General features: G+C 55.1%; 3 protein-coding genes across 4 annotated transcripts; 2 read left to right on the top strand and 1 right to left on the bottom strand.

Annotated features, from left to right (window-relative positions):
* The first annotated feature begins 362 nt into the window (after nt 1-362).
* Nucleotides 363-9,012, top strand: LOC105480456 (ubiquitin like modifier activating enzyme 7). The gene is given in 25 exon segments (XM_011739365.3): nt 363-499; nt 586-754; nt 853-987; nt 1,068-1,174; nt 1,498-1,588; nt 1,693-1,807; nt 1,810-1,827; nt 2,028-2,125; nt 2,218-2,364; nt 2,778-2,960; nt 3,141-3,248; nt 3,401-3,481; nt 3,561-3,716; nt 3,805-3,970; nt 4,050-4,255; nt 4,354-4,418; nt 4,508-4,691; nt 4,769-4,843; nt 5,094-5,277; nt 5,761-5,843; nt 6,116-6,208; nt 6,301-6,492; nt 8,055-8,147; nt 8,224-8,324; nt 8,784-9,012. Coding segments are annotated over 25 exon segments (3,036 nt in total). The 5' UTR covers nt 363-443; the 3' UTR covers nt 8,914-9,012.
* A 175-nt stretch (nt 9,013-9,187) lies between these two features.
* On the bottom strand, nt 9,188-11,398 carry INKA1 (inka box actin regulator 1). Of its 2 annotated transcripts, none has more exons than XM_011739369.3 (2): nt 10,766-11,398; nt 9,188-10,028 (listed from the first exon to the last, which is right to left on the bottom strand). In XM_011739369.3, exons 1-2 carry the CDS (start codon nt 10,814-10,816, stop codon nt 9,231-9,233), a joined length of 849 nt encoding a protein of 282 aa, XP_011737671.1. In that variant the 5' UTR covers nt 10,817-11,398; the 3' UTR covers nt 9,188-9,230. The 2 variants fall into 2 exon arrangements, with proteins under 2 accessions (XP_011737671.1, XP_070947840.1); XM_071091739.1 differs by lacking the exon at nt 10,766-11,398 and adding an exon at nt 10,206-10,621.
* An 821-nt stretch (nt 11,399-12,219) lies between these two features.
* LOC105480628 (cadherin related family member 4) lies at nt 12,220-22,918 on the top strand. Its single transcript, XM_071090086.1, is given in 18 exon segments — nt 12,220-12,413; nt 14,365-14,419; nt 14,764-14,945; nt 15,036-15,198; nt 15,267-15,358; nt 16,818-17,015; nt 17,903-18,255; nt 18,351-18,504; nt 18,758-18,851; nt 19,135-19,338; nt 19,419-19,558; nt 19,833-19,981; nt 20,068-20,290; nt 20,534-20,676; nt 21,185-21,241; nt 21,343-21,430; nt 21,667-21,698; nt 22,251-22,918. Coding segments are annotated over 18 exon segments (2,532 nt in total). The 5' UTR covers nt 12,220-12,263; the 3' UTR covers nt 22,306-22,918.
* The last annotated feature ends 1,464 nt before the right edge of the window (nt 22,919-24,382 follow it).

The raw sequence follows: 24,382 nt of genomic DNA, 5'->3' as shown, positions 1-24,382 counted from the left end.
GGGTACACAGGCCCTCTCTGCACTATTTTTTGTGCAACTTCTTGCAAGTCTATAATTATTTCAAAATAAAAGTCTAAAAGGAAAATAAGAACATGTATGAATGTGGCTGCCCCATGCCTCCCACCCTCAGGTCTGACACTCAGAGACTGATCACCTCTTGGAGTCCTGGAACTCATCCCAGGTTTTAGACCCTGATTGGCCTGTCTGGGGCCGGAGTCTGGAGGCAGGATCAGGAGCCTGCTCAGAGCGTAGTTTTACTTTCACTTTTCTTTTCTCCAGAGGAGCCAGGAAGAGAGCTGTGACCAGCAGCGTCCCTTATTCCCTTGGCCTTGGTTCTTGTTTGCACTAGCTACAGCAGGGCACTGGCCCCTACTGTCACCGCCTCCTAAACAAAGACCCTCTCTCTGAGCGCTGCAGCCTACTGTTCGGCCCCAGGTTTGAGGATGGATGCCCTAGATGCTTCGAAGCTGCTGGATGAGGAGCTGTATTCAAGACAGCTGTGAGGCCCGAGGTGAGGGGTGGAGAATGGGGGATGGTCTTCAGACCTTGATCTGCAACTGCTTGCCTCCTGCTTCCCATCCACAGGTATGTGCTGGGCTCACCTGCCATGCAGAGGATTCAGGGAGCCAGGGTCCTGGTGTCAGGCCTGCAGGGCCTGGGGGCTGAGGTGGCCAAGAACTTGGTCCTGATGGGTGTGGGCAGCCTTACTCTGCATGATCCTCACCCCACCTGCTGGTCCGACCTGGCTGCCCAGGTAAGTGTCCTGGGGGGCTATGGGCTGCCAGACCAAGGTGGGGGCATGGCCCAAGAGGACTCCTGTCTTTGCTCAGGCTGCACTGGCTCTCTCCCTAGTTTCTCCTCTCAGAGCAGGACTTGGAAAGGAGCAGAGCTGAGGCCTCTCAAGAGCTCTTGGCTCAGCTCAACAGAGCTGTCCAGGTCGTTGTGCACACGGGTGACATCACTGAGGACCTGCTGTTGGACTTCCAGGTCAGCTCAGGCCTGCAGCCCTCAAGAGCAGGAAGGGCTGGGCAGTGGTTTTAGCCCTGCTGATCACAATGTCCACCCAGGTGGTGGTGCTGACTGCTGCGAAGCTGGAGGAGCAGCTGAAGGTGGGTACCTTGTGCCATAAGCATGGAGTTTGCTTTCTGGCGGCTGACACCCGAGGCCTTGTGGGGTGAGTAAGACTGCCTGCCCGGCCTACCGTATTATAGCCAGCAACTGGCCCCATGCTGTCCTCAGCTCCAGGCTTGCTCCAGTGCCCCTCCAACCAGCCTCAGGTCTATACCAGCATGCCTTTCTGATTCTGGTCCCCAGTCCTGCCCTCTGGTTCCTCCAACCTAACCTCCAGACCTGCTCCAGTAACCCTCTCAAATTCTAGTTCCCAAGCCTCTCCTTGCATTCCTTTCCCAATTCTGGCCCTCTGGCCCTGCCCTAGTATCCCCTATCCTTAAGTACAACCTGTAAGCTGCCTCAGTGACCCCTACCACCCCATCTCAGGCAGTTGTTCTGTGACTTTGGTGAGGACTTCACTGTGCAGGACCCCACAGAGGCAGAACCCCTGACAGCTGCCATCCAGCACATCTCCCAGGTGGGTGCTGAGCTGTAGACATTCACTTGCTGACCAAGGAGAGGCTGCCAGGGCCTGTGGAAGGCAGGTCCAGGCACCCCTGAGCCAAGCCTCCTCCTACTCAGGGCTCCCCTGGAATTCTCACTCTGAGGAAAGGGGCCAATACCCACTACTTCCGTGACGGAGACTTGGTGACTTTCTCAGGAATTGAGGGAATGGTTGAGCTCAACGACTGTGATCCCGGTCTATCCATGTGCGGGGTAAGCCAATCCCATTCCAACTCCAGGCGCAGCACCCAAGCCTCCACTGGGAGTGAGCACAGCCTGGCCCTTGGAATGGGTTTTTCTCCCTCCATCTTCTATAGGGTGCAGCAAGGTCTGGGACACAGATGCAAGATAGGATGGGGTGTGGGAACTACTCAGGCTCAAGGATCATACTGACTAGACTGGACCTCCCTCAGAGGATGGGTCCCTGGAGATCGGAGACACAACAACTTTCTCTCGGTACTTGCGTGGTGGGGCTATCACTGAAGTCAAGAGACCCAAGACTGTGAGACATGTGAGTGCAAGTGCATCTGAGGTAGGGGAGCTTGGTTGCCTTGAGGGGCCCGTAGCATTCTGGACTAGACCCTGAGCCAGGTGCCCTTGCAGAAGTCCCTGGACACAGCCCTGCTCCAGCCCCATGTGGTGGCCCAGAGCTCCCAGGAAGTTCACCGTGCCCACTGCCTGCATCAGGCCTTCTGTGCACTGCACAAGTTCCAGCATCTCCATGGCCGGCCACCCCAGCCCTGGGATCCTGTGAGTGGCCCTGTTGCTCCCACCCCCAGCCTCTGTCATTTATTGGGGTCTCATCTGCCAGAGGTAACAATGACCGTTCACAAATCCAAGTTTGATCTTCCAACACTGCAGCCTTTAGAGTAGAGGCTGGTTCCATGGAAGTGCCAGGCACACATCCTGGGGACCCCTGCTACACCCTGATGCCTCAGATCTGTGTTGGAAGCTGCACTTAGATTAGTGAAGCCTCTTGTGCTGCTGTCTGGTACTGGACATCCTCTGGTGGTGCTGCACAGGCTGGCAGCAGGGCCAGGCCTTCCCACCCAGGCTTCTGCTTCCTCTTCTGTGGAACAGGGTAGATGGAGGGTGGCTGGAAGGATTTGAGTCAGGAGTGGAGCTCAGGCTGGGGCTACTGTGCCACAGAGTCCTACCAACAGGTTGATGCAGAGACCGTGGTGGGCCTGGCCCAGGACCTGGAACCACTGAAGTGGACAGAGGAAGAGCCACTGGAACAGCCACTGGATGAGGCCCTAGTGCGGACAGTTGCCCTAAGCAGTGGAGGTGTCTTGAGCCCTATGGTGGCCATGCTGGGTGCAGTAGCTGCCCAGGAAGTGCTGAAGGTAGGCACAGGCATAGGTGTGGGGGGTACTGGGAAGATGTGGAGATCGGTGTGTGTGTCAGAGGGCACCCAGCACCAGATAGCAGCCCTGGAGGCTTCACCAACCTGGGTGTAGCCTCCAGCCAGGATCTGAAGGGGTCAGGAGGTGGCAGCAGTGCCCAGCCTGAAGTGCTGCCCCTAGGCAATCTCCAGGAAGTTCATGCCTCTGGACCAGTGGCTTTACTTTGATGCCCTCGATTGTCTTCCGGAAGATGGGGAGCTCCTTCCCAGTCCTGAGGACTGCGCCCCGGTGAGAGCCTGGGATAGGGGTACAAGCCTTGTCCAAAATCAGGACTAGGGGAGAAACATAAGGAATGGCCTCCCGGTCCTGATTCAGAAAACTCATTGTAAGAAGGAGATGCAGGCCAGTAGCCATCACTGACCCCTATCTCTGTCCCCTAGAGAGGCAGCCGCTATGATGGGCAAATTGCAGTGTTTGGGGCTGGTTTTCAGGAGAAACTGAGCCGCCAGCACTACCTCTTGGTGAGCTGTGGGGTGAGACTGGGAGTGCCTTTAGAAGAGCCAGCCCAGCCTCTCTGGCTAAGGCTGTTCCTGCCAACAGGTGGGTGCTGGTGCCATTGGTTGTGAGCTGCTCAAAGTCTTTGCCCTAGTGGGACTGGGGGCCAGGAACAGCAGGGGCTTGACTGTTGTCGACATGGACCACATAGAGCGCTCCAATCTCAGCCGTCAGTTCCTTTTCAGGTCCCAGGACATTGGTGTGAGTACTGATCCCTCCCCACACTCCTGCATCCCAGACCGTCCTCCCATACAGCTTCCTACCCAACATCTTCCTGCCGTCTTCCCAGAGACCCAAGGCAGAGGTGGCTGCAGCAGCTGCCCGGCGCCTGAACCCAGACTTACAGGTGATCCCGCTTACCTACCCACTGGATCCCACCACAGAGCACATCTATGGGGATAACTTTTTCTCCCATGTGGATGGCGTGGCTGCTGCCCTGGACAGTTTCCAGGCCCGTGAGTGCTTGACTTTGGAGATCAGTCCCTTGCCCACAGCTGTGCCAGCCCCACTTCTGACCCGCTGTTCCCTTGCCAGGGCGCTATGTAGCTGCTCGTTGCACCCACTATCTGAAGCCACTGCTGGAGGCAGGCACATTGGGCACCCGGGGCAGTGCTAAAGTATTCATGCCACATGTGACTGAGGCCTACAGAGCCCCTGCCTCAGCTGCAGCTTCTGAGGATGCCCCCTACCCTGTCTGTACTGTGCGGCACTTCCCTAGCACAGCCGAGCACACCTTGCAGGTAGGAAGCACCCTGGAGACTCCCACCCTACCCAGCTCAGCCCTCAGCTGCAGACCTGTTCTCCACCTGACACCTCACTCTTCCTCCCTCCTCCACAGTGGGCCCGGGATGAGTTTGAGGGACTCTTCCGACTGTCTGCAGAGACCATCAACCACCACCAACAGTAAGGCCACCAACAGAGGCAGATAGGAGTCCAGGGCTCCAAGTACGAGTCTGCAGGACTCAGTCTCACACTTCTTCCTCTCTCTGCAGGGCACACACTTCCCTGGCAGACATGGATGGGCCACAGACACTCACTTTACTGAAGCCGGTGCTTGGGGTCCTGAGAGTGCGTGCACAGAACTGGCAAGACTGTGTGGCGTGGGCTCTTGGCCACTGGAAACTCTGCTTCCATTATGGCATCAAACAGCTGCTGAGGCACTTCCCACCTAATAAAGTGTGTGGCTAGGGGTTGGGATGCTGGGGGCTCAGAGGGACCAGACTGAGGCCAGCAGCTTCTACTTACCTACCTAGGTGCTTGAGGATGGAACTCCCTTCTGGTCGGGTCCCAAACAGTGTCCCCAGCCCTTGGAGTTTGACACCAACCAAGTGAGTGGGATTCCCTAGGGAGCTCCAAGATAGAGATGTGGCCCCTCAGAGCAGAGGTTGGCATTTCTGCATTCTGCAGAGATGCGCAGATGCCCAGAGACAGCCATGCTTGTGCACATATGGGTGTCTACATGTGAGGCAAAGGCAGGCACTCAAACAGATCCACAAATGGAGAGTGACCCCTACCCCATGCACCCATACATGCTCACTCACACCCATGCCTCTGCTCCTGTTCTTGGTCTGGCTGCAGGACATGCACCTCCTCTACGTACTGGCAGCTGCCAACCTGTATGCCCAGATGCATGGGCTGCCTGGCTCACAGGACTCAACTGCACTCAGGGAGCTGCTGAAGCTGCTGCCACAGCCTGACCCCCAACAGATGGCCCCCATCTTTGCTAGTAATCTAGAGCTGGCTTCAGCTTCTGCTGAGTTTGGTGAGGCTCCTGGCCCTGGCCCCCCATGCTGTCTTTCAAAGGCCTGAACCTGAACTGTCCTCAGCCTGTGCTGCAGAAGGAAGATAGGCCCTAGGGGATCTACAGCCAATTTGCTACCTCTCAGGCCTCCATAGTTTCAGGCTTATTCTCTGGTCCCTCAGTAGGTCTTCTCCCTGCTGCCTATACCACATCCCAGTTCTTGTGGCAGATTCTTGGCAAAATAAATAAGTAAATAAATCCATTGGCTCCTGGGGAGTGCCTAGCTATGGCCTGCAAGTGAGGACAGAGTCACAGAGGTCACGCACACAAATGGGTGAAGACTGGGGCTTCTAGAGGGGAGATTGTAGCATTAATTAAGGGGGCTTCTTGATTTGATCAGGGAATAGTGACAGGCTTGGCAAAGACCAAGAATAGGCACAGGGCTCCAGGAAGAGTGCAGGAGACAGGGGCTAAGGACTGCCTCAACATCCCCTCCCCTGACAGGCCCTGAGCAGCTGAAGGAACTGAACAAAGCCCTGGAATTCTGGACTGTGGGCCCTCCCCTGAAACCTCTGATGTTTGAGAAGGTGGGAGCCCAAGTGGCAGTGAGGAGTGGGGCTGGGGAGTTTGTGGAGAAGAGTCAGGAGCTAATAAGGTAGTTTTGGAGCCCCTTGGCCTGAATTCTCCCAGCAAGGCCCTGGAAGCAGCTCACATTCCCTGAACCTCAGCCTGTCTGATCAAGAGGAGATGGGGGGCACCCCCCCACAGAACTGTGTGGAGACCTGTGCAGTGGCACACAGTGGGCCATGGTGAGGGGCACGGCTGCAGTGTTAACACTACTTTGACTTGGACCTTACAGGATGATGACAGCAACTTCCATGTGGACTTTGTGGCAGCGGCAGCTAGCCTGCGATGTCAGAACTATGGGATTCCACCCGTCAGCCGTGCCCAGGTAACCCTACCCCTTGAGGCTCGGGCCTGGAGGTGGGGGCCAAACCCTGGCCCTACGCCTTGGGCCCACACAAAATCTCTTGTTCTTGGCAGAGTAAGCGAATTGTGGGCCAGATTATCCCAGCCATTGCCACCACTACAGCAGCCGTGGCAGGCCTGTTGGGCCTAGAGCTGTATAAGGTGGTGGGTGGGCCACGGCCTCGTAGTGCCTTTCGCCACAGCTACGTACATCTGGCTGAAAACTACCTCATCCGCTATATGCCTTTCGCCCCAGCCATCCAGACGGTGAGCCCATGATACCCCACCCTTAGCCCCACTAGGCCTAGGTTTCCCCTGCACCTGCCCACACAGGCCCCAATCTAGCTGCCAGCTCTCACTGAGACTCAGACTGTGCAGGAGTCCTGAAGACTCCCTCCAGCCTTCTTCCTGCTATGAAGCCAGGCTGGGACCCGTCAGACACAGGAAGCAGCCGTCAGCCATCCCCACCCCCAACCCTCCAAAGCCCAGGATCTGGGGGAGCTGCAGCTTTAACTCATTAGTGGAGCCAGACATCCCCTACAGTCCCCTCCTTCCTTGGAGTACCCCTGAGGGGTAGGTGGGGGGGAGGGGACCAGGGCCTCAGCCCCAGAAAGAGTCTAGCTTCCCCCTGCATGGTACAGGGGCCCTGGCCTACCTCCTGCAAGCTGAGTTAAAGGGTAATAGGCTTGCCACTAGAGGTGTGGTGTCTGCAGCCCTGTGTTTGTGTCACAGGTGTGAGTGCACCCGGGGTCTGGGTATCCCTGGAGTGTGGGTATGGAAGGAGCAAGTTTGCACATCTGTGTGTCAGATGGGAGTGCAGGGCTTCCATCTTCCTGTGTCCTCAATGTGGGTCTGCATGGAGATACATGTGGGCACACGTGTGTGTTCCTGGGCTTGTGGGGATTTGTGTTCTTGTGACTGCAGGGCTGTGAATGCCTCCAGCCATGTGCTCAGGCTCTGCAGCTGGCATTTCCTTGGGGCAAGGATGGGGGTAGAAGGAATGCCCTCACGAGGGGAGAGGGCAGAGGTCATGGGCCAGCACTGGGCTTCTGCTCAGCAGCCTGGGGTCCCTCTGGACATAGTACACAGAGCCCCTTTGTTAAGGCACCCTGCCCCTAACCAGCACACAGGCTGCCTTTGTCCACGGAGTGGAGCAGGGCAAGGAGAAGCCCCCATCTCACCTCTAGCCTAGTCTCAGCTTGACCCCAGTGTTTTCTTGGGGGCTGATAGGCACCCCCTGTCCTTGTCTCTAGATACCTGCTAGCTGCCCTTCTGTCCTTAGCTCTAGGTACCAGAACCCCAAGACTCTTGGAAGGAAAGAGGGGACAGGAGGAGGAAGCCTGTATGCATTGTATCCCTGCTGGGGTCTCTGGGACAGTGGGGCCCTGGTGGTCACTGTGGCCTTTGCCCGTGTCCCAATGAGTAGCCCAAGGCACTGGCAATACATATAAGATTGGGGGACAGGATGTGCCCCTCAGCTCCCAGCCTTGTCTGTGAGGAACAAGCAGCTTTATCAGAGGCTGCAGGGGCCCTGCTGTGGGTTTCCTCAGGAAGCACCACCCCCTCATCCCCCACCCTCACGACTGGCCCATGTGATGGATCGTCTGTTTCCCTGTGCGGGCCCCATAGCCCCATTTCCTGTGCTGGCCCCAGCCTGGGCGGGGAGGGGGCTGAGACTCTGGGCCCAGATCCCACCTCCCCCCCACCCTCCACCCCTTGGCTCCTGCTTCCTGCTAGTCCAGCTCTTCCCCTAGGAAAGGCTGCTGGTAACTGGGATGGGGGTTGGGGGTAGGTAAGAAGTCTCTCACTCCTCCTCTACCTCATTCCAGTTCCATCACCTGAAGTGGACCTGTTGGGACCGTCTGAAGGTACCAGCTGGGCAGCCTGAGAGGACCCTGGAGTTGCTGCTGGCTCATCTTCAGGTGTGCCCTGTCCCTACCCCAACGCCCAGGCTCAGCCCAGCCCGGCCCAGCTGGTGTCTGACCTTTCTCCCTCTAGGAGCAGCACGGGTTGAGGGTGAGGATGCTGCTGCACGGCCCAGCCCTGCTCTATTCCGCCGGATGGTCGCCTGAAAAGCAGGCCCTGCGCCTGCCCCTCAGGTGAGCCCACCCGGGGCTTTAGACAGGCCCCACCAGTCCCTGGAGGCTGGGGCTAGGGGCCACACAGCCTTCTGTCTTCCCAGCCCCATTCTGGGCTCCTCACATCTTCCCAAGCATTCTTTTGCCAAATGGAGCCAGCAAAAAAGGCTGGAGGTGGGGTGAGGGCCGAGAGCCTGAGGAGGAGTCTTCAGGAGCTGCCTACTTGGCTCCCCATGGGCTCCCCACACGCTGCACAGCCCCCCTTTCATAGCCCACTCCCAAGGGACCCATAGCTTCCTGCCTCCTGCTTGCCTCACCAGCTGCTCCTAAAATAGTTTCAGATGTTTCCTGTCTTGAGTAGCTCTTGCTCCTGGCTTGGGCTCCTGATGGCCTGCCAGCACCCTCTCTAGTCCATGCCAGGCTGCCCACTGCCTGCCACTGCTCACCTCTCCAATCTCCCCTAAACCCCACCCCCACTAGGGTGACAGAACTGGTTCAGCAGGTGACAGGCCAGGTACTTGCTCCTGGGCTGCGGGTGTTGGTGCTGGAGCTGAGCTGTGAGGGTGAACAGGAAGACACTGCCTTTCCACCTCTGCACTATGAGCTGTGACAAGGCAGCCACCCCATCACCTAGCTCAATGGAGCCCTGGATCCCAAGCACTGCATTGTAAGCCCACAATAGGCACTCAATAAATGCTTGTTGAAGGAAGGCATAGTGGAGAGGATGGATGATAGAACACAGTGCACTAATGCACACAGGTGTGACATGGGCATGACAGGGACCTTCACACAGAGACAAAAAGCTCTTCAGATTTGTCTGCCTGGGCAGTGCCTCACAGGGCTGGGGCTGCCTCTTAGTGCCTCAGGGGTATGAAGCCAGGACAGTCTAGAAAAAAGGCTTTTATTGTCCCAGGCTGGAGGGCAGGGTCAGAGGTAGCTGACATCATTGCAGATGATGGGCTGGCGACTACGGCAGCTCATGAGGGCTGCGAAGCGTGAGACATCCGCAGGCATTTCAGGTTCTGGGCGAGGTGGGCATGACAGCCGCTTTCCTGCCATAGCTGTCCGCCGAGCCCTGGCCAGCCGGCGCCGAAGCTGCTCCGAGAGGCCAAGCAGGAACTGAGGGGGCCGAGCATGGGCACGGTGCCCACCTCCATCACCTCCTTCACTCCCTGTCTCAGGCAGCTCCATCCAGTTGTGCACCAAGTCAGCAAAGCAATTGTCCCCCAGTACCAGGGGCTGGCGACTGCGACCCCTATTCAGTAGGGCTGCTGTCCAGTCCTCTGCTTCCAGTCCCTGCCAGTGCTCCAGGCAGGCGTCTGGGGTGGACTTGGGCCGTGGACGGTGGACAGGTGGTACACTGGCTACAGGGGCCCTGCTGGGCATGGGGAGGCCACTGACTGAGAGGCGCTGCCTACGAAGGGGCTGTGCTGAGGGTGCTGGGCGCTGGGGAACAGGTAGTTCTTCCTCTCGCCATGTGCTGCCTGACACCTCCGAGAAGCCAGAGTCCCAGTCCAGGGCATGCTCCCTGGGGCCTCCCAAGGCTGCACCCCTGTCTTCTGTCACCACTGCCTCTTCTTCCTCCTCCTCCACACAGCAGACTGAGTCTTCTTCCAAGGCACCTGAGGCCCTAAGCTGGTGGCGGGGCTGCACATCTGGGCCAGTTTGGGGGGTTGGCTGCAGGGGACCAGGCATCGGGGGTGAGCCTCTGTCCCGACCACACAACTGAGGGGAAGAGAGGGCAGAAGTCAGAGAGGTATCACTTGTCACCAGGTCAGCCCAGAGTACAGAGGGTCCAGGAGGGTTAGATAGGCCTGCTGGCCTGGGCAGCAGGGTGCTAGTGAGCACAGGGCAGGCATGGGGTGCTGGCACTCGAAGCTGGTGCGGTTCTCATTCACCGACCTGGTGGCAGTCCGGCAGGCTGCAGCACGCAGGGCTGGGCAAGTCGACACCCGCCACCAGGGCGGGCGGGCGGGCGGGCAGGCAGTGTTGTGGGCCTGAGCAGGGAAGTAGGTCCTGCCCAGGACTGGAGGGGGATTCAGCTCCCAAAGCCCAAAGCGTTTTTCACAGAAAGAGCGCTTGCTAGGTGAGGGGTAGAGAAGGGAGGCATAGGCCGGCCTGAAGTAGGGGGCGTTCACAGCAGTGCTAGCACCTCGTTAGTCCCTTGCCGCCCCATGCCCCACCCCCAAAGAAGTTCCCCTTCCACTCTCTCCTCCCGCGCCGTTCCAGCAGCACGGCCAGCTGGATGCTGTTATCTGATGCTCAGCGCAGTTCCCAACCCTCCGAAACCCGACGCGGACCATCTGAGCCATATGAGCCGCGCCGCCCCCACCCCGCGCCGCCCCCATCCCGCCTCGGACGGGCACGCTGCAGCCACCCCGCACCCGTCTGCTGTTCCGGCCGGGCAGCAGCCTGGCACCCCGCACGCGTCCTCCCTAACCGCACCCGCTCCCGAGCCTCACCAGTTCCCAGCGGAGCTGGCTGAGGAAGCTGTCAAGCCGAGCGCTGTGCATGTCCGTGCCGGGGCCCCAACTGAGCCTACTGGCTCCTCTGGGAACCCCGGCGGAACCGCGCGGAGAGGGCTGGGCGGGCCGGCCAGCGGCGCCCTCAGCCTCCGCCTGGCTGCGCGGCTCCTCGCTCTCCGTAGCTCCCGCCGCCGCCGCCCCGACATCTGGCAGCCGCGCCCCGCCCCGGCCCCACGGCCAAAGGGGGAGGGGCTAAAACCCGGCGTCCCTCCGGACTCCGCCGCCGTTCTTGTGGGGAAGGGCGGGGTCGTAGCTGGAAGCCGGACGGGGTCGGGCCCGGGATACCCAAGCCCCCAGATGGTTGAGTGGACCCTGCATTTGCTGCGTGACGCAGGACAGGTCGCCTCCGTGCGGGGGCTTCATCCTCCCCATTTGTTCAATGGTGAAATAGCGGTCCCTCTCACGGGGCGTCATGCTGCGCCCGCACATAGGCAGAGCGCCCCGTATGGTCGGACCCAGAGAGGTTGTGGCCCACTCGGGGCCTGACCCACGGGACCCATTCCTGAGGCTGGCCTCGGCACTCCCTGAACGGGATGGAAGTGGGGTTCGGCCTGAGGACTCAGAGAGGGTGGGACTTTGTGGCAGCGCACTGGCGGGGCCTCAGCCGCGTTCCAACCGAGCTAGATGGGACTGCCCTCTAGTGGGGAGTGCTCGGCTAGTCGCGAGTCCAGCGGCGACACGCGACCATCGGCATTCCCTCTGCCGGTACCAGGTGCAGACTGAGGGTGGGTGCTGGGGTGAGCCTGTCTCCTGAGGTTGCTCTATCAAACAGGCTAGGCTCAAGAGTAGTGTAGCTGCAGACAGACTGGACATACCAGCAACAGGAAAATACCAGGGAATGAGGGCCATGGGCTAGCCTGGGGAAGGGCAATCTCAGAGGAGGTGACATCAGGATGCAATCAAGAGGAGGGGCATTCTAGGCAGAAGGAGCAGCCAGGGAAAAGACCCCGAGGGACAGGAGCTGGACAGGGCCAAACATAAAGAAGGCCCAGGTGTCTGTGATTGGTGGTGGCGGCAGAAGGGAAAAGGTCAGCAAAACCAGGCTCTAACGGCCTTAGAGCAGAATGTGGGTTTTGTTCTTGGTGTGATGAGGAGCAATGGGGGCCTCTGAGCAGGAATGACCTGGGCTAGCTCTTGTTTAGATAATCCCAGCTGCTTTCAGAAAAGGATTCTGCAATAAGAGTGGAAGCCCCTGCCCTCATCCAGGCAACGAAGGGGAGGGCCTAGGCCTGGGCAGGGCAGGTGCACTGAAGGGGGGTCACTTTGGGGTATGCTTTGGAGCTAAAATCAAGTCTTGCTGATGCATGGATGTGGGCAGGAAAAGAGGCATCAAGCATGACTCCTACATTTCTGGCATTAACAGCTGGTTGGATGAAATTGCCATAAACTGATCTGGGAAAGACTGGAGAAGAGTGGATTTGGAGAGGAAAATCCAATGATCATTTATGGACATGTAATCCTTGAGATGCCTGATAGACATCCAAGAGGAGTTGCAGAGTCAGCTGCTAGGTGTATGACTCTGGACTTCAGAACAGAGATCAGCACTGGAGCCTTGGCTCTGGGAGGAATAGTGAGTGAAAGGATGGTATGTAAGGCCATAGGCCTGGATGAGGTGGGGTGGGAGGAAATGAGTGTAGAGGGAGACAGCAATCAGGACTGTGCCCTGGGACATTCCACGAGGTGGAGGTAGGGGAGATATGAAGCAGAACTATCAAAGAAGCTGAGCAGAAACAACCAGGAGAAATCTGAGAATGTGGGGACTCAGGAGCCAAGGGGAGCAAGCATTGAATGCTGCCGAGGCAGTGAGGGTGAAGAACAAACCACTGGATTCGGCAGTGCATAGGTCATTGGGAACCCTGACAAGGGCAGTTTTGTGTAGAGAGGGACAAACCTGATTAGAGTGTGTGGAGAAGAGAGTGAGGGCTGAAGAACTGGAGATGGCAAATAAAGACAACCGTTTTTTTTTTTTTTTTTTTTTTTTTTTTTGAGACAAGGCCTCACTCTGTCGCCCAGGCTGAAGTGCAGTGGCATAATCTTGGCTCACTGCAGCCTCGATCTCTTTGCTCAAGTGACCCTCCTATCTCAGCCTCTCAAGTAACTGGGACTACAGGCATGTGCCACCACAGCCAGCTAATTTTTTTTTTTTTTTTTTTTTAAGAGACAGGGTTTCACCATGTTGTACAGGCTGGTCTCGAACTCCTGATCTCAGACGATCCTCCTGCCTTGGCCTCCCCTACAGGCATAAGCTACTGTGCCTGGCCAGAAAACTTTAAAAAATGACATACAGGCCGGGCGCGGTGGCTCACGCCTGTAATCCCAGCACTTTGGGAGGCCGAGGCGGGCGGATCACAAGGTCAGGAGATCGAGACCACGGTGAAACCCCGTCTCTACTAAAAATACAAAAAATTAGCCGGGCGCGGTTGTGGGCGCCTGTAGTCCCAGCTACTCGGGAGGCTGAGGCAGGAGAATGGCGTGAACCCGGGAGGCGGAGCTTGCAGTGAGCCGAGATCGCGCCACTGCACTCCAGCCTGGGAGACAGAGCGAGACTCCGTCTCAAAAAAAAAAAAAAAAAAAAAAAAAAAAAAAAAAAAAAATGACATACAAATACAATAAATGGACAGATCTCAGAGTTATAGCTCAATAAATGTTAAAATCTGTAGATACTTGTGCAGCTGCCACCCAGATAAAGGTATAGAACATCCTCAGCAACTCCTGGATGCCATCTGGTGCCCTATCCAATTGATATTCCCAACGGTAACCAGTATTTGTATTTCTATCATAAAGGATTCCTTTTGCTTACTGGATGTAGACAGCCTTTTTTTTTTTTTTTTTTTTTTGAGACAGGGTCTTGCTCTGTCACTCAGGTTGGAGTACAGTGGCATAATCATGGCTCACTGCAGCCTTGATCTCTTGGGTTCAAGCGGTCCTTTTACCTCAGCCTCCTAAGTAGCTGGGACTACAGGCCTGGATCACCACACCCAACTAATTTTTTGTAAAGATGGGGTCTCACTTTGTTGCCCAGGCTGATATCGAACTCCCGAGCTCAAGTGATCCTCTCACCTCAGCCTCCCAAAGTGCTGGGATTACAGATGTGAGCCACCACACCCAGCAAGTTTTCAAAGATTTTGTTGATGGTTGGGCTCATTTTTTATAGGCAGATAATGTTCTAATAGAGGGGGTCCAGCTGGAGTTGAGACTCTGTGGGGTAGCAGGTCCTGGGCCCAATTTTCCTGGGTGCTGTGATTGCTCTATCTCCAAGGATTGCATTACCAGTTTCCTCATCTGAACCTTAATCCTCCTCTCCTTCCATGCCCTTAGAGTTGTAATGAATGGGGGCAATGGAAAATGGGATATTCTGAGCCTCTGGAAGCCTGACAGAGGTCTAGAACTCAGTCACCAGGAATGGGCGGGGATAGAATCTGGGAGGCCCAGGAGTCCCACCTGCCCAGCTATGTTTGAGCAACTGACCTGGCAACAGAGTGAGTCAGACAAACAGCCTAGCTTTCTGAAGCCTCCTCTGCTGTCTGTGTCTTCAGGTCATCCTGGTGCTGCTCAGGCTCCTCGTGTTCCTCTTTGCTCTGGTGGTCTCTGGTGAGGAGGTGATGGGTGGGGGAACCCTAGTTTTCCCTTGGAGTCCTGACCCTTCCCAGATAAGCTACCATGGAGGACAGGGATTGGGGGAGAGGTAGGAAAGTATAAGAATCTGAACCCCTGGCCCTCACCCCTTATCTTGGCTGCTTCCTCAACCAAGTTCTCACTCCCCATCTGTGAAATGTTGGATGCTGGATATAAGGAAAGGCCTTAGCTGCGTGGCCCCGTGGCATGGTCAGGCCCTGTAGCAAAAGGACAGGACTATGCTAGTATATGTGGTTCCATCAGCCTGGGGGGTTCCATCAGCCTGGGGGCCTCCAACCTGAATTCTCTGCTCTTCACAGACCTCTGCAGGTTTATAAATGTCTCTGAGAACCAGGGCCCTGGCACAATCCTCCAGTTTTTCTCCTTCAACTGTTCCTCCTACATGCCCACACCCACCCTGGAGTTGCTCAATGTCCAGCCACCCACCACCTTCTTCAACCCACCCAGCTTGGCCAGGTGGCAAGGGACCTATGTGGGCAAGGTAAGGTCATGTGTACAACTGGGGACTGTGGGGGCACAAAGGCAGACCTAAAATTTCCAAGCCCCACATGGCACTGCCCACCTACCCCAGTTGACCTTGAGCAGCTCTGCTCGGTTGGATGCCCTTATGGTGAACCACTACAAGCTGCAGCTGAAGTTCACATGTGGCAACCATGTGACGGAGGGATCACTCTCTGTGAATGTGCATCGGGACCTTAGCCATATCCAGTGTGCTGGGCAATTTGCCAGCCCAGGTGAGGCTGTCAGCAGGGGTGGGCAGGCATGGCCTGAACAGATCTTCCCTGACCTCCACTCTGGCCAACTGCGGAAATGATTCAGGTGCCAGAGACAGTCACACCTGGGGCTCGGCTGTATGCTCTGCTCCTCCCAGACTTAGAACTCTACAGAGCCCCGGTGAGCCCAGGACATGGGATGGTGGGTGACAGGATGGGGGCAGGGGGGATGGAGAGAATAAATTAACCCCTGCCTGGCCAGGCACAGCCTGCAGAGGAACCTTGCAGCAGAGGCACAGATGAGCCTCTACATGATGCATGTTCTTGGAGAGAGCTGCTGAGGGCTGCTCACTCCCCAGTGACCATGGCTGTTCCCACAGGGACATCTCAGAGGCTGAGTTCTTTCAAGATCTGTTATGTGTTCTCAGTTCTCTATGACAATTCTGTATCATTTCTGTAATAAAAAATATATATATAGGTAATGGCCAGGCACGGTGGCTCACACCTATAATCCCAGCACTTTGGGAGGCTGAGGCAGGTGGGCTCAGGAGTTCGAGACCAGCCTGGCCATCATGGTGAGACTCTGTCTCTACTAAAAATACAAAGATTAGCCGGGTGTGGTGGCATGTGCCTGTAATCCCAGCTACTTGGGAAGCTGAGGCAGGAGAATCGCTTGAACCTGGGAGGTGGAGGTTGCAGTGAGCCAAGATTGTGCCACTGCTCCAGCCTGGCTGACAGAATAAGACTCTGTCTCAAAAAAAAAAAAAAAAAAAGTATTTAAAAACAGTAACTCACTTAAAAGCAAAAAGGATTGAGGATTGTGGCCAGGGCTTGGGCTGGAAGGAAGAGATTGTGACCAGGACCTGGGCTGGAGCCCAGGCTGGGATAAGGGTCAGTGGTGAAGCATGAGAAAATTGGGTGTGAGGCTGGGCGCAGTGGCTCACACCTGTAATCCCAGCATTTTGGGAGGCCGAGGCGGGTGGATCACTGGAGGTCAGGAGTTCGTGACCATCCTGGCCAACATGGTGAAACCCTATCTCTACTAAAAATACCAAAATTAGCCAGGCGTGGTGGTGGGCACCTGTAATCTCAGCTATTCAGGAGGCTGAGACTGAAGAATCACTTGAACCCAGGAGGTGGAGGCAGGCAGGCAGGCAGGCAGGAAGGAAGGAAAGAAAGAAATTAGCTGGGTGTGCTGGCACTGGTGTGTAATCCCAGCTATTCAGGAGGTTGAGGCAGGAGAATCGCTTGAACCCAGGAAGTGGAGGTTGCAGTGAGCTGAGATCGCACCACTGCACTCCAGCTTGGGTGACAGAGTGAGACTCTGTCTCAAAAAAAAAGAAGGAAGGAAAGAAAGAAGGAAAGAAGGAAGGAAGGAAGCAGAGAGAGAAGGAAAGAAAGAAAAAAAGGAAGGAAGGAAGGAAAGGAAGGAAGGAGGGAGGGAAGGAAGGAAGGAAGGAAGGAAGGAAGGAAGGAAGGAAGGAAGGAAGGAAGAAAGAGAAAGAAAGGAAAAGAAAAGAAAATAAGTTGGGTGTAGGCAGGTGCCTGCTGGGTTGCTGGAGGGTTGCTGCTGGGTTGTTGATGGGGGTGCTCAGGGCACTTGGGGTTGAATGGGGTTGCCAGCATCTCTGTTCTGTCAGTTGAGCATTATCAGTGCCCAGGACCTGCCACACTTCCCTGTACCTTTCTCCATCAATGAGCAAGGTTGGCTGCAGGCACCATCCCAGGGCCTCCTAGGCCAGGCTCGAAAGGTGAGTATGACCTGGAATCTGGGGGTGTCCATGGATTGGGTAGAGCTCCTACCTTTTAGAAATTTGTTTATTCTTGGCCTCCTTGGCCTCCTCAACTAACACTGACTTTATCAGACCTGGACCTGCTGCTCCATGCTGGTTGTCCTCCCACCTTAGCTTGGTTCTGTGCTGGGCTCTGGAGTTCTAGAAAGAAGAGAAATCCCTCTCTCTGGGAATTCACAAGCCCTCTAATAGAAAGAAATGTGTTTAGGGCAATCACACAGTAAAAGAAAGTCTTGGGTAATGGCCGGGCATGGTAGCTCACCCATGTAATCCTAGCACTTTGGGAGGCTGAGGTGGGTGTTGTCACCTGAGTTCAGGGGTTCAAGACCAGCCTGGCCAACATGGAGAAACCTCGTCTCTACTAAAAATACAAAAATTAGCCGAGTGTGGTGGCACATGCCTGTAATCCCAGCTACTCAGGAGGCTGAGGCAGGAGAATTGCTTGAACCCAGGGGATGGAGGTTGCAGTGAGCCGAGATCATACTACTGTGCTCTAACCTGGGCAAAAAAAAAAAAAAAAGTTCTGAGTAAAGTGGTCAGTGCAGTCTGGAGGTGGCTTTCAGCAACTCTAAGATGATAATTCACATTGTCAATGATTCAGATATCACTCTTGGGCTGTTTGCATCCTAATGGAATAATTTATGGCCCAAAGATATGGGGCTCAAAGGAATACTTGTCAGCAGAGTGACAGGTCATGGGGATCATGGGAAAGAGTGGAAGTTGAGGCTTCTTTTGCAGATCCTAAGTGAGATTGCCTATTTAAGGGGAGGACTGGGCATAGACAAAGAGGTGGACACACACACACTCCGGCTCCTTTTCTGTTCTGGGTGCACCACAGGTCTTCCAGCTGCAGATCTTCTCCATCGGTCATGATGAGAGGTGTTGAGGGAGGGGCGGGTACTGGGATGCCTCTGTGGCTGGTCCAGAGGTGACCCATAGTACCTTTTCACCTTCCTGTTTGGGGGCCTGGTCTTGGAGAAGGCAGCAAGAGGGCCAGGCTCAGCGGCCTCCTTTGCCTATGGATCTGGTGGGCTGGTGGGAGTGGGACTGAGCTGGGAGCGGGGCTGATCTCTGTGTTCCCTGACCCTCTCACCCCATGCAGCAGACAGTGTGGTCCAGACCACGATGCCCTGGAGTTAGCTCACAACCCAGGCACTTCGGTTTCCAGGCTGCAGGTGAAGGCCTTTGAGCAGCACCAGCTGTGGGCCAGTGCCAAGCTCAAGCTCACCATGAATGTGCTGCTGGTCAACCTCTGACCTCCACGCTGCCTCCCAGTGCTTCTGGTGTGAGTACACAGGAACCTTACCTGGGCTGCTGGGGCCACAGCCATGACTCAGGGTGCTGCCAGACTCCCGCCTTGCTGCCACGGCATACTCTCAGGTTCCAAATCGCCGAGACTGCACCTGTGGGCGCCGTGTTGAATATTCTCACTCGTGAAGATCTGGACTCTGTTGACGCCACCCTGGACTACAAGCTGTGGTTCCACAGCTCTTCCAACCCTGCCAGCCTCTGCCTTTATGACAGAGTCCTTGAGGTGCCCAGTCCCAGCTCCCAGACCCACCTGCAGGGTGCTTGCAGTGGGAAGGCGTGGGTGGGCCAAGGGTCTCTGAGAGCTGAGACCATGGGAGTGGGGGTGGGAGGGATGGCTGTTGAGCCAACCTGTGTTGCAGTCTGGAAAACAGGATCCGGGCAGGATATTTGTGGATGCCCTGGCCTGCAGCAGCCCCGTGTGGCTCAGGGCTCTCTCAGGCCCTGACTGGACCTCACTTTCTAGTCCCTTTGGCTAGGTGAATGCCACACTGGACTGTGACACTCCTGGAACCTGCTTCCAGCATGCAGCCTTCATCCTGGTGCTCGATTGTGGCCAGCCCCAGATGACCAGTGAGTAACCACACCCGGCCTGGACACCTAGGACAAGGCTGTTCTGTCCTCCTGCTTCCCATGCTCAGGACAGGGTCATCTCTCCTCCTTTAGAATCCAGTAGGGCAGGGTTGTCTCCATTTCAGACCCTGAGAATATATCTCTTAGACCCCCAGCAGGGGAAGGCTTCTGCCCTACCTTTAGACCCTCTCACTCTTTAGACCCTCCAGGGCAGGGCTCCTCAGACCCCCAGTTCAGGGATAGGCATCCCAGGCCAGCTCCTTGACTGCCAAATGACCTCCAGCTGAAGCGCCGGTACTGGTGATGGTGACACCCATCAACGAGTTCTCCCCAGCCTGTGCCCCTCGCACGTTCCAGGTTCAGGAGGATGCAGTGCCCCACACTCTGCTGGGCTTTGTGGTGGGCATGGATATGGATTATCCTCATGACAACATTGAGTACTACACCTCTGGTGGTCCTACCACCTTTGCTGTGGACAATCTCAGTGGTACATCCACCCCAGGGCTTGGATGGAAACGGCGAGCCAGAGTTGGCTCTGCAGGCTGAGGCTGTGGTCTCCCCTTCTAGGGGAAGTTTACCTTCTGGGACCTTTGGACTATGAGCAGCAGAGGCTGTACAGGCTCACTGTCCTGCTGATTGACCATGGCCAAGAACAGAACCCCAACTATCACCGCTCAGGCTCCTGTACCATTACCATCAAGGTTGAGGTAACTGTGTCCTAAGGCTTTGGAAATAAATACTTGGAAAGATAGGAGTTCAGATCGCCCTGTGGTGTTCTGTTTTTCCACTCTGTGCCTTGGTTTCTTCCACAAGTTGGCTGGAGAGGAGTGGGGCCTAATTGTGGAAAGCTCTGGAGCCTGTTGTGTGATGCTTTGATCCCTTAATGCCTAGGCTCCGGCTGTGGTGAGAAGAAGTTGAGGGGCTGACTCGGAGGTTTAGGGGGTGGGTTCTACCCACTCCTAACCTGGTTCCTTTCTGCAGGATGTGAATGACCATGCCCCAGAATGTGAGCCCCCATTTCAGGAACTCACCATCTATGCTCCTCTGGGCCGTAGTGTGGAGGTGACCAAGGTGTCATGCCGGATCCCTCAGGAGCCACAGCACCTGACCTATTCCTATAGCATCGTGGGAGGAAGGGGACATGGGCACCACCAGGTTGTGAGTGAGGGGCAGGCCAAGGCCAGCAATGGTCTCTTCCTCCTGTCACTCTGATTTCAGGGAATAGCCAGAACTGATTCATCCTGCAAGAGGCCATCCTGGTACACAGTGACCTTGTGTTGGGGCCCTTCTGGCCACAGCAGCCCTGTACCTATGAGCTACTGATCTGTGTGGCTGATGCAGGCCGCTCCACCCCTGACCTCAGCACCACAGCCACCATTATTGTGCATCTAGTTCACCGGAGGGCCAGCACAGTGGCCACCAGCACCCACAGAACCACAGTGAGGAGGCTCCTTGGGCCCTCAGTGGGGTGGGAAGGGTGGACCTTGGAAAGTGAGGAGACCCAGTTTTTCGGGTGGAACTATGGGAAAGGCAGTTCAGAGGGAAGTGCTGAGTGCAGAGAGCCCAGAGGTGTTGAAGAGCAAATCACGGGTGTGGGGTGGCCTAGCCCAGGGAGGGGTTGGAAGGCTGGATGGTCAGGGCATTTTGGCAAGGCAGTGGTGAGGCTGTGGCCTCCTTTTCAGGTGCCCTCAATGATGACACCCATGCTCGTGACAGACACAGAGGCTTTCTGGCAACCATAGCCCTGGTTTGTGGTGGTGTTGACAGCAACTGGTGCTCTTCTCCTCTTGGCCCGAGACTGGCTTCTTGGCAGGCTCCTCCAGGGGTAGGGATCCTATCCTTGTGCTCCCTACCTGCCCCCAACCCACCTATGGACCCCAGTTGTGATGGGTGGTTTCACCCAAGATTAGACGACAATGCCCAAGTGGGTGGGTGACAAACTGATATTGAGGAGGGCTGCTCTCCCTCCAGAGGTCTTTAAATTAGGGTCAGAGAGACACTGGGAGGAAGCAACTTCCATCACCAGCAGAATCCAGTCTTGAAATGGGGGGAGGGTTGATAAGCTCAGGGCTTGAAACTGTGAGTCTGTCATGCATTGGGCATTTACCCCTATTCCTGACTTCTGCCCTCCACTGGAAAGCCTTCCTGCTCCTGTAGACTCTGAAGTTCCTTGTGGACATAGGACTGAGCCCGGGGAATGGGGATGTAATGATGTGGGCACTGCATACAGACACTGGTTATTCCCAATAAAAGGGGACAGGTGAATGATACTGGTTCCTGGAGCCAGTAGGCCTACTGCCTTCACTGCTTGGTTACTCCTCCTGGCATTTTAGGTTGGCCCGGCTGCTGCAGGCACCCAGCAAACCAGCCCAGGTTTTGCTGCTAAACAGGTCAGTCTCCTTTGCATACTTCTATGCCTGGGAGCCCATCTCTTAAACTCAGGTTGGGGCCCAGAGCTTTGCCCTGTACTTTTGCTCCTACTTTGCCCCAGCATCCAGGGAACTGAGGGATACATCGAGGGTTTCATGGAGGCACCGAAGATGGAGATGTCCCAGGCACCCAGCAGCATCATGAGTCTGGTATGTCAGCTCACCATCTCAAGTAGTGGGCACCAAGGCTGCTCCAGAGTACTCCCCTGCCCCCACCAAGCTTGCCCCTTTTCCCGTGAATGGCTATCCCTGTGGAAGTGCCCACACTAGCACCATAAGGATGGAGAAGGCAGGTGGGCTTCTGGCCCCCTAGGGGCAGGTCTTCATCTGCTCTCCTGTGGGCAGGGTTCAATTCATTGCACCTTTTTTTTTTTCCCCCTCAGCAGCATTTTGATGGCAGAGCACAGGACTCCCGTGAGTCCCCCTCTTCCTAAACTATTCTCTGCCTGGGACCTCACCCAATCTGAGTATCTCCTCCTCTCTTTACCTCATCTCAATATCTCCTCCTACTCCCAGGAACCCACCATCTATCTGCTTTTTTCCTGAATGGGGTCTGCTCTCACCCCCACTCACGCTTCATCCGTCCTTTGTCAAATATCTAGGGGGTCAGGAGATGACTCATATCTGGTCTGGTCTCTGCCTACAACAGGAGGAGGGATGATGGTGAGGGGAGAGGCCCCCAGATAGTCCAGTGTCACCAGTGAATTATGGGAGAGTAATCTGGCATTGGCCTTAGGGAAGCTGGTGTTCAGTGTTGGTGAATCAAGGAGGCTTCCTGTGCATTTGAGACAGAGTTCAGAGAATTTGCTGAGAAGGGAGGGAGGGGACAGGTTAGATTCCAACGAAGGTGGGGTGTCACACTGAGGGTCCTGAAGGAATGATCTCCTACCCTTAGGTAAGAGGAAAGGGAGGCAGTTCTCCTGGGGCCAGCAGCATCCCCTGCTCTCCTCTCTCTCCTACAGGTTTTAAGTACAGGAAGAGACTACCTGTTTAACACACGCACAGGAGCCTGGCGCTGGCTCTGAGGCCAAGTAGCTGCTTTGCCATGTGTGGAATTTCTTTTTCACACCATCATGGGCTGTGTTTTCAAGCTGATTCATAATAAACAAAATTACAAATAGAAAAGTTCTAGCCTTGTAGCCAACACGTGGGAGAAGCTCTGAAATCTGTGCCTCCTTGTTCTCACTTGGAGAACTCCCTATCTTGAGAGCAGACTCTGGGGAGCAGTAAGGTTTTCCTTTTCTTTCAGGTTTTTTGTTTGTTTGTTTGTTTGTTTTAAAGACAGGATCTCACTATCGTGCCCAGGTTGGAGTGCAGAGGCTATTCACAGGTGTTATAGCACACTATAGCCTCTAACTCCTGGCTTCAAGAGAGCCTCTCATCTCAGCCTCCTAAGTAGCTGGGACTATGGGCGCAGCACTGCACCTGGATTTATTTTTATTTTAAGAAGGTATTGTATGATGCTTGGACTGACAGTGTGACTGATGCTGTATAGAGATAATAGGCTATCATCCTTATCAGTGACTGAGGGGCCTCCAATCAGCATATCTACTCAGGGCCACCTACTTCCTTTTCCTATCCAAAAGAGAGAGAACAATGGTGTGTGTGTGTGTGTGTGTGTGTGTGTGTGTGTGTGTGTGTGTGTGAGTGAGAGAGAGGAGATAGGGTCTGGCTTTGTTGCCCAGGCTGGAGGGCAACTGTGTGATCTTGGCTCACTGTAGCCTTGACCTCCCAGGTTCAATCGATCCTCCTACTCACATTCCCAGTAGGTGGGACTACAGGCATGGACCACCATGCCTGGCTAATTTTTAATTTTTTTGTAGAGATGGGGTCTCTCTATGTTGACCAGGCTGTTCTTGAATTCCTGGGTCCAAGTGATCCTCTTGCTTCAGCCTCCCAAAATGCTGGTATTACAGGTGTCTGGGATTACTGTTGCTTTTTTTGTTGTTGAGATGTTCCTCTTTTTAATTTTTTTCTTAATTTTTAATTTTTGTGGGTACATAGGTGTATAAATTTGGAGGTACATGAGATGTTTTGATAAGGCATGTAATGCTTAATAATCACTTCATCGAAAATGGGGTATCCATCTCTGGAAGTATTTATCCTTTGTGTTACAAATAATCCAATTATACTATTTTAGTTATTTTAAAATGTACAATTAAGTTATTATTGACTATAGTCACTCTGTTGTGCTATCAAAACACTAGGTCTCATTCATTTTTCTTTTTTTTCTGGTGCCCATTAACCATCCCACCTCCCCACCCCTTCCAGACTCTGGTAACTATCCTTTTACTCACTATCTCCATGAATTAAATTGTTTTGTTGGCCGGGCGCGGTGGCTCAAGCCTGTAATCCCAGCACTTTGGGAGGCCGAGACGGGAGGATCACGAGGTCAGGAGATCGAGACCATCCTGGCTAACACGATGAAACCCCGTCTCTACTAAAAAATACAAAAAAATAGCCGGGCGAGGTGGCAGGCGCCTATAGTCCCAGCTACTCGGGAGGCTGAGGCAGGAGAATGGCGTAAACCCAGGAGGTGGAGCTTGCAGTGAGCTGATATTCGGCCACTGCACTCCAGCCTGGGCAACAGAGCGAGACTCCGTCTCAAAAAAAAAAAAAAAAAAAAAAAGTTTTGTTTAAATCTTTTTCCTTTTTTTTTGAGACGGAGTCTTACTTTGTCACCCAGGCTGGAGTACAGTGGTAGGGTCTTGGCTCACTGCAACCTCCGCCTCTCATGTTCAAGCAATTCTCATGCCTCAGTCTCCTGAGTAGCTGGGACCCCAGGTGCATGCCACCACACCCGGCTTTTTATTTTTTACTTTTAGTAGAGACGGGGTTTTACCATGTTGGCCAGGTTGGTCTTGAACTCCTGACCTCAGGTGATCCTCCTGCCTCGGCCTCCCAGAGTTCTGGGATTACAGGCGTGAGCCACCACACCAGTCAATTTCATCCTTTTTTTTTTTTTTTTTTGAGACAGAGTCTCGCTCTGTCGCCCGGGCTGGAGTGCAGTGGCCGGATCTCAGCTCACTGCAAGCTCCGCCTCCCGGGTTCACGCCATTCTCCTGCCTCAGCCTCCCGAGTAGCTGGGACTACAGGCGCCCA

Source organism: Macaca nemestrina, chromosome 2 (assembly GCF_043159975.1).
Source record: "Macaca nemestrina isolate mMacNem1 chromosome 2, mMacNem.hap1, whole genome shotgun sequence".
Taxonomy (NCBI): Eukaryota; Metazoa; Chordata; class Mammalia; order Primates; family Cercopithecidae; genus Macaca; species Macaca nemestrina.
This window is presented reverse-complemented; position numbering and strand designations above follow the sequence as displayed.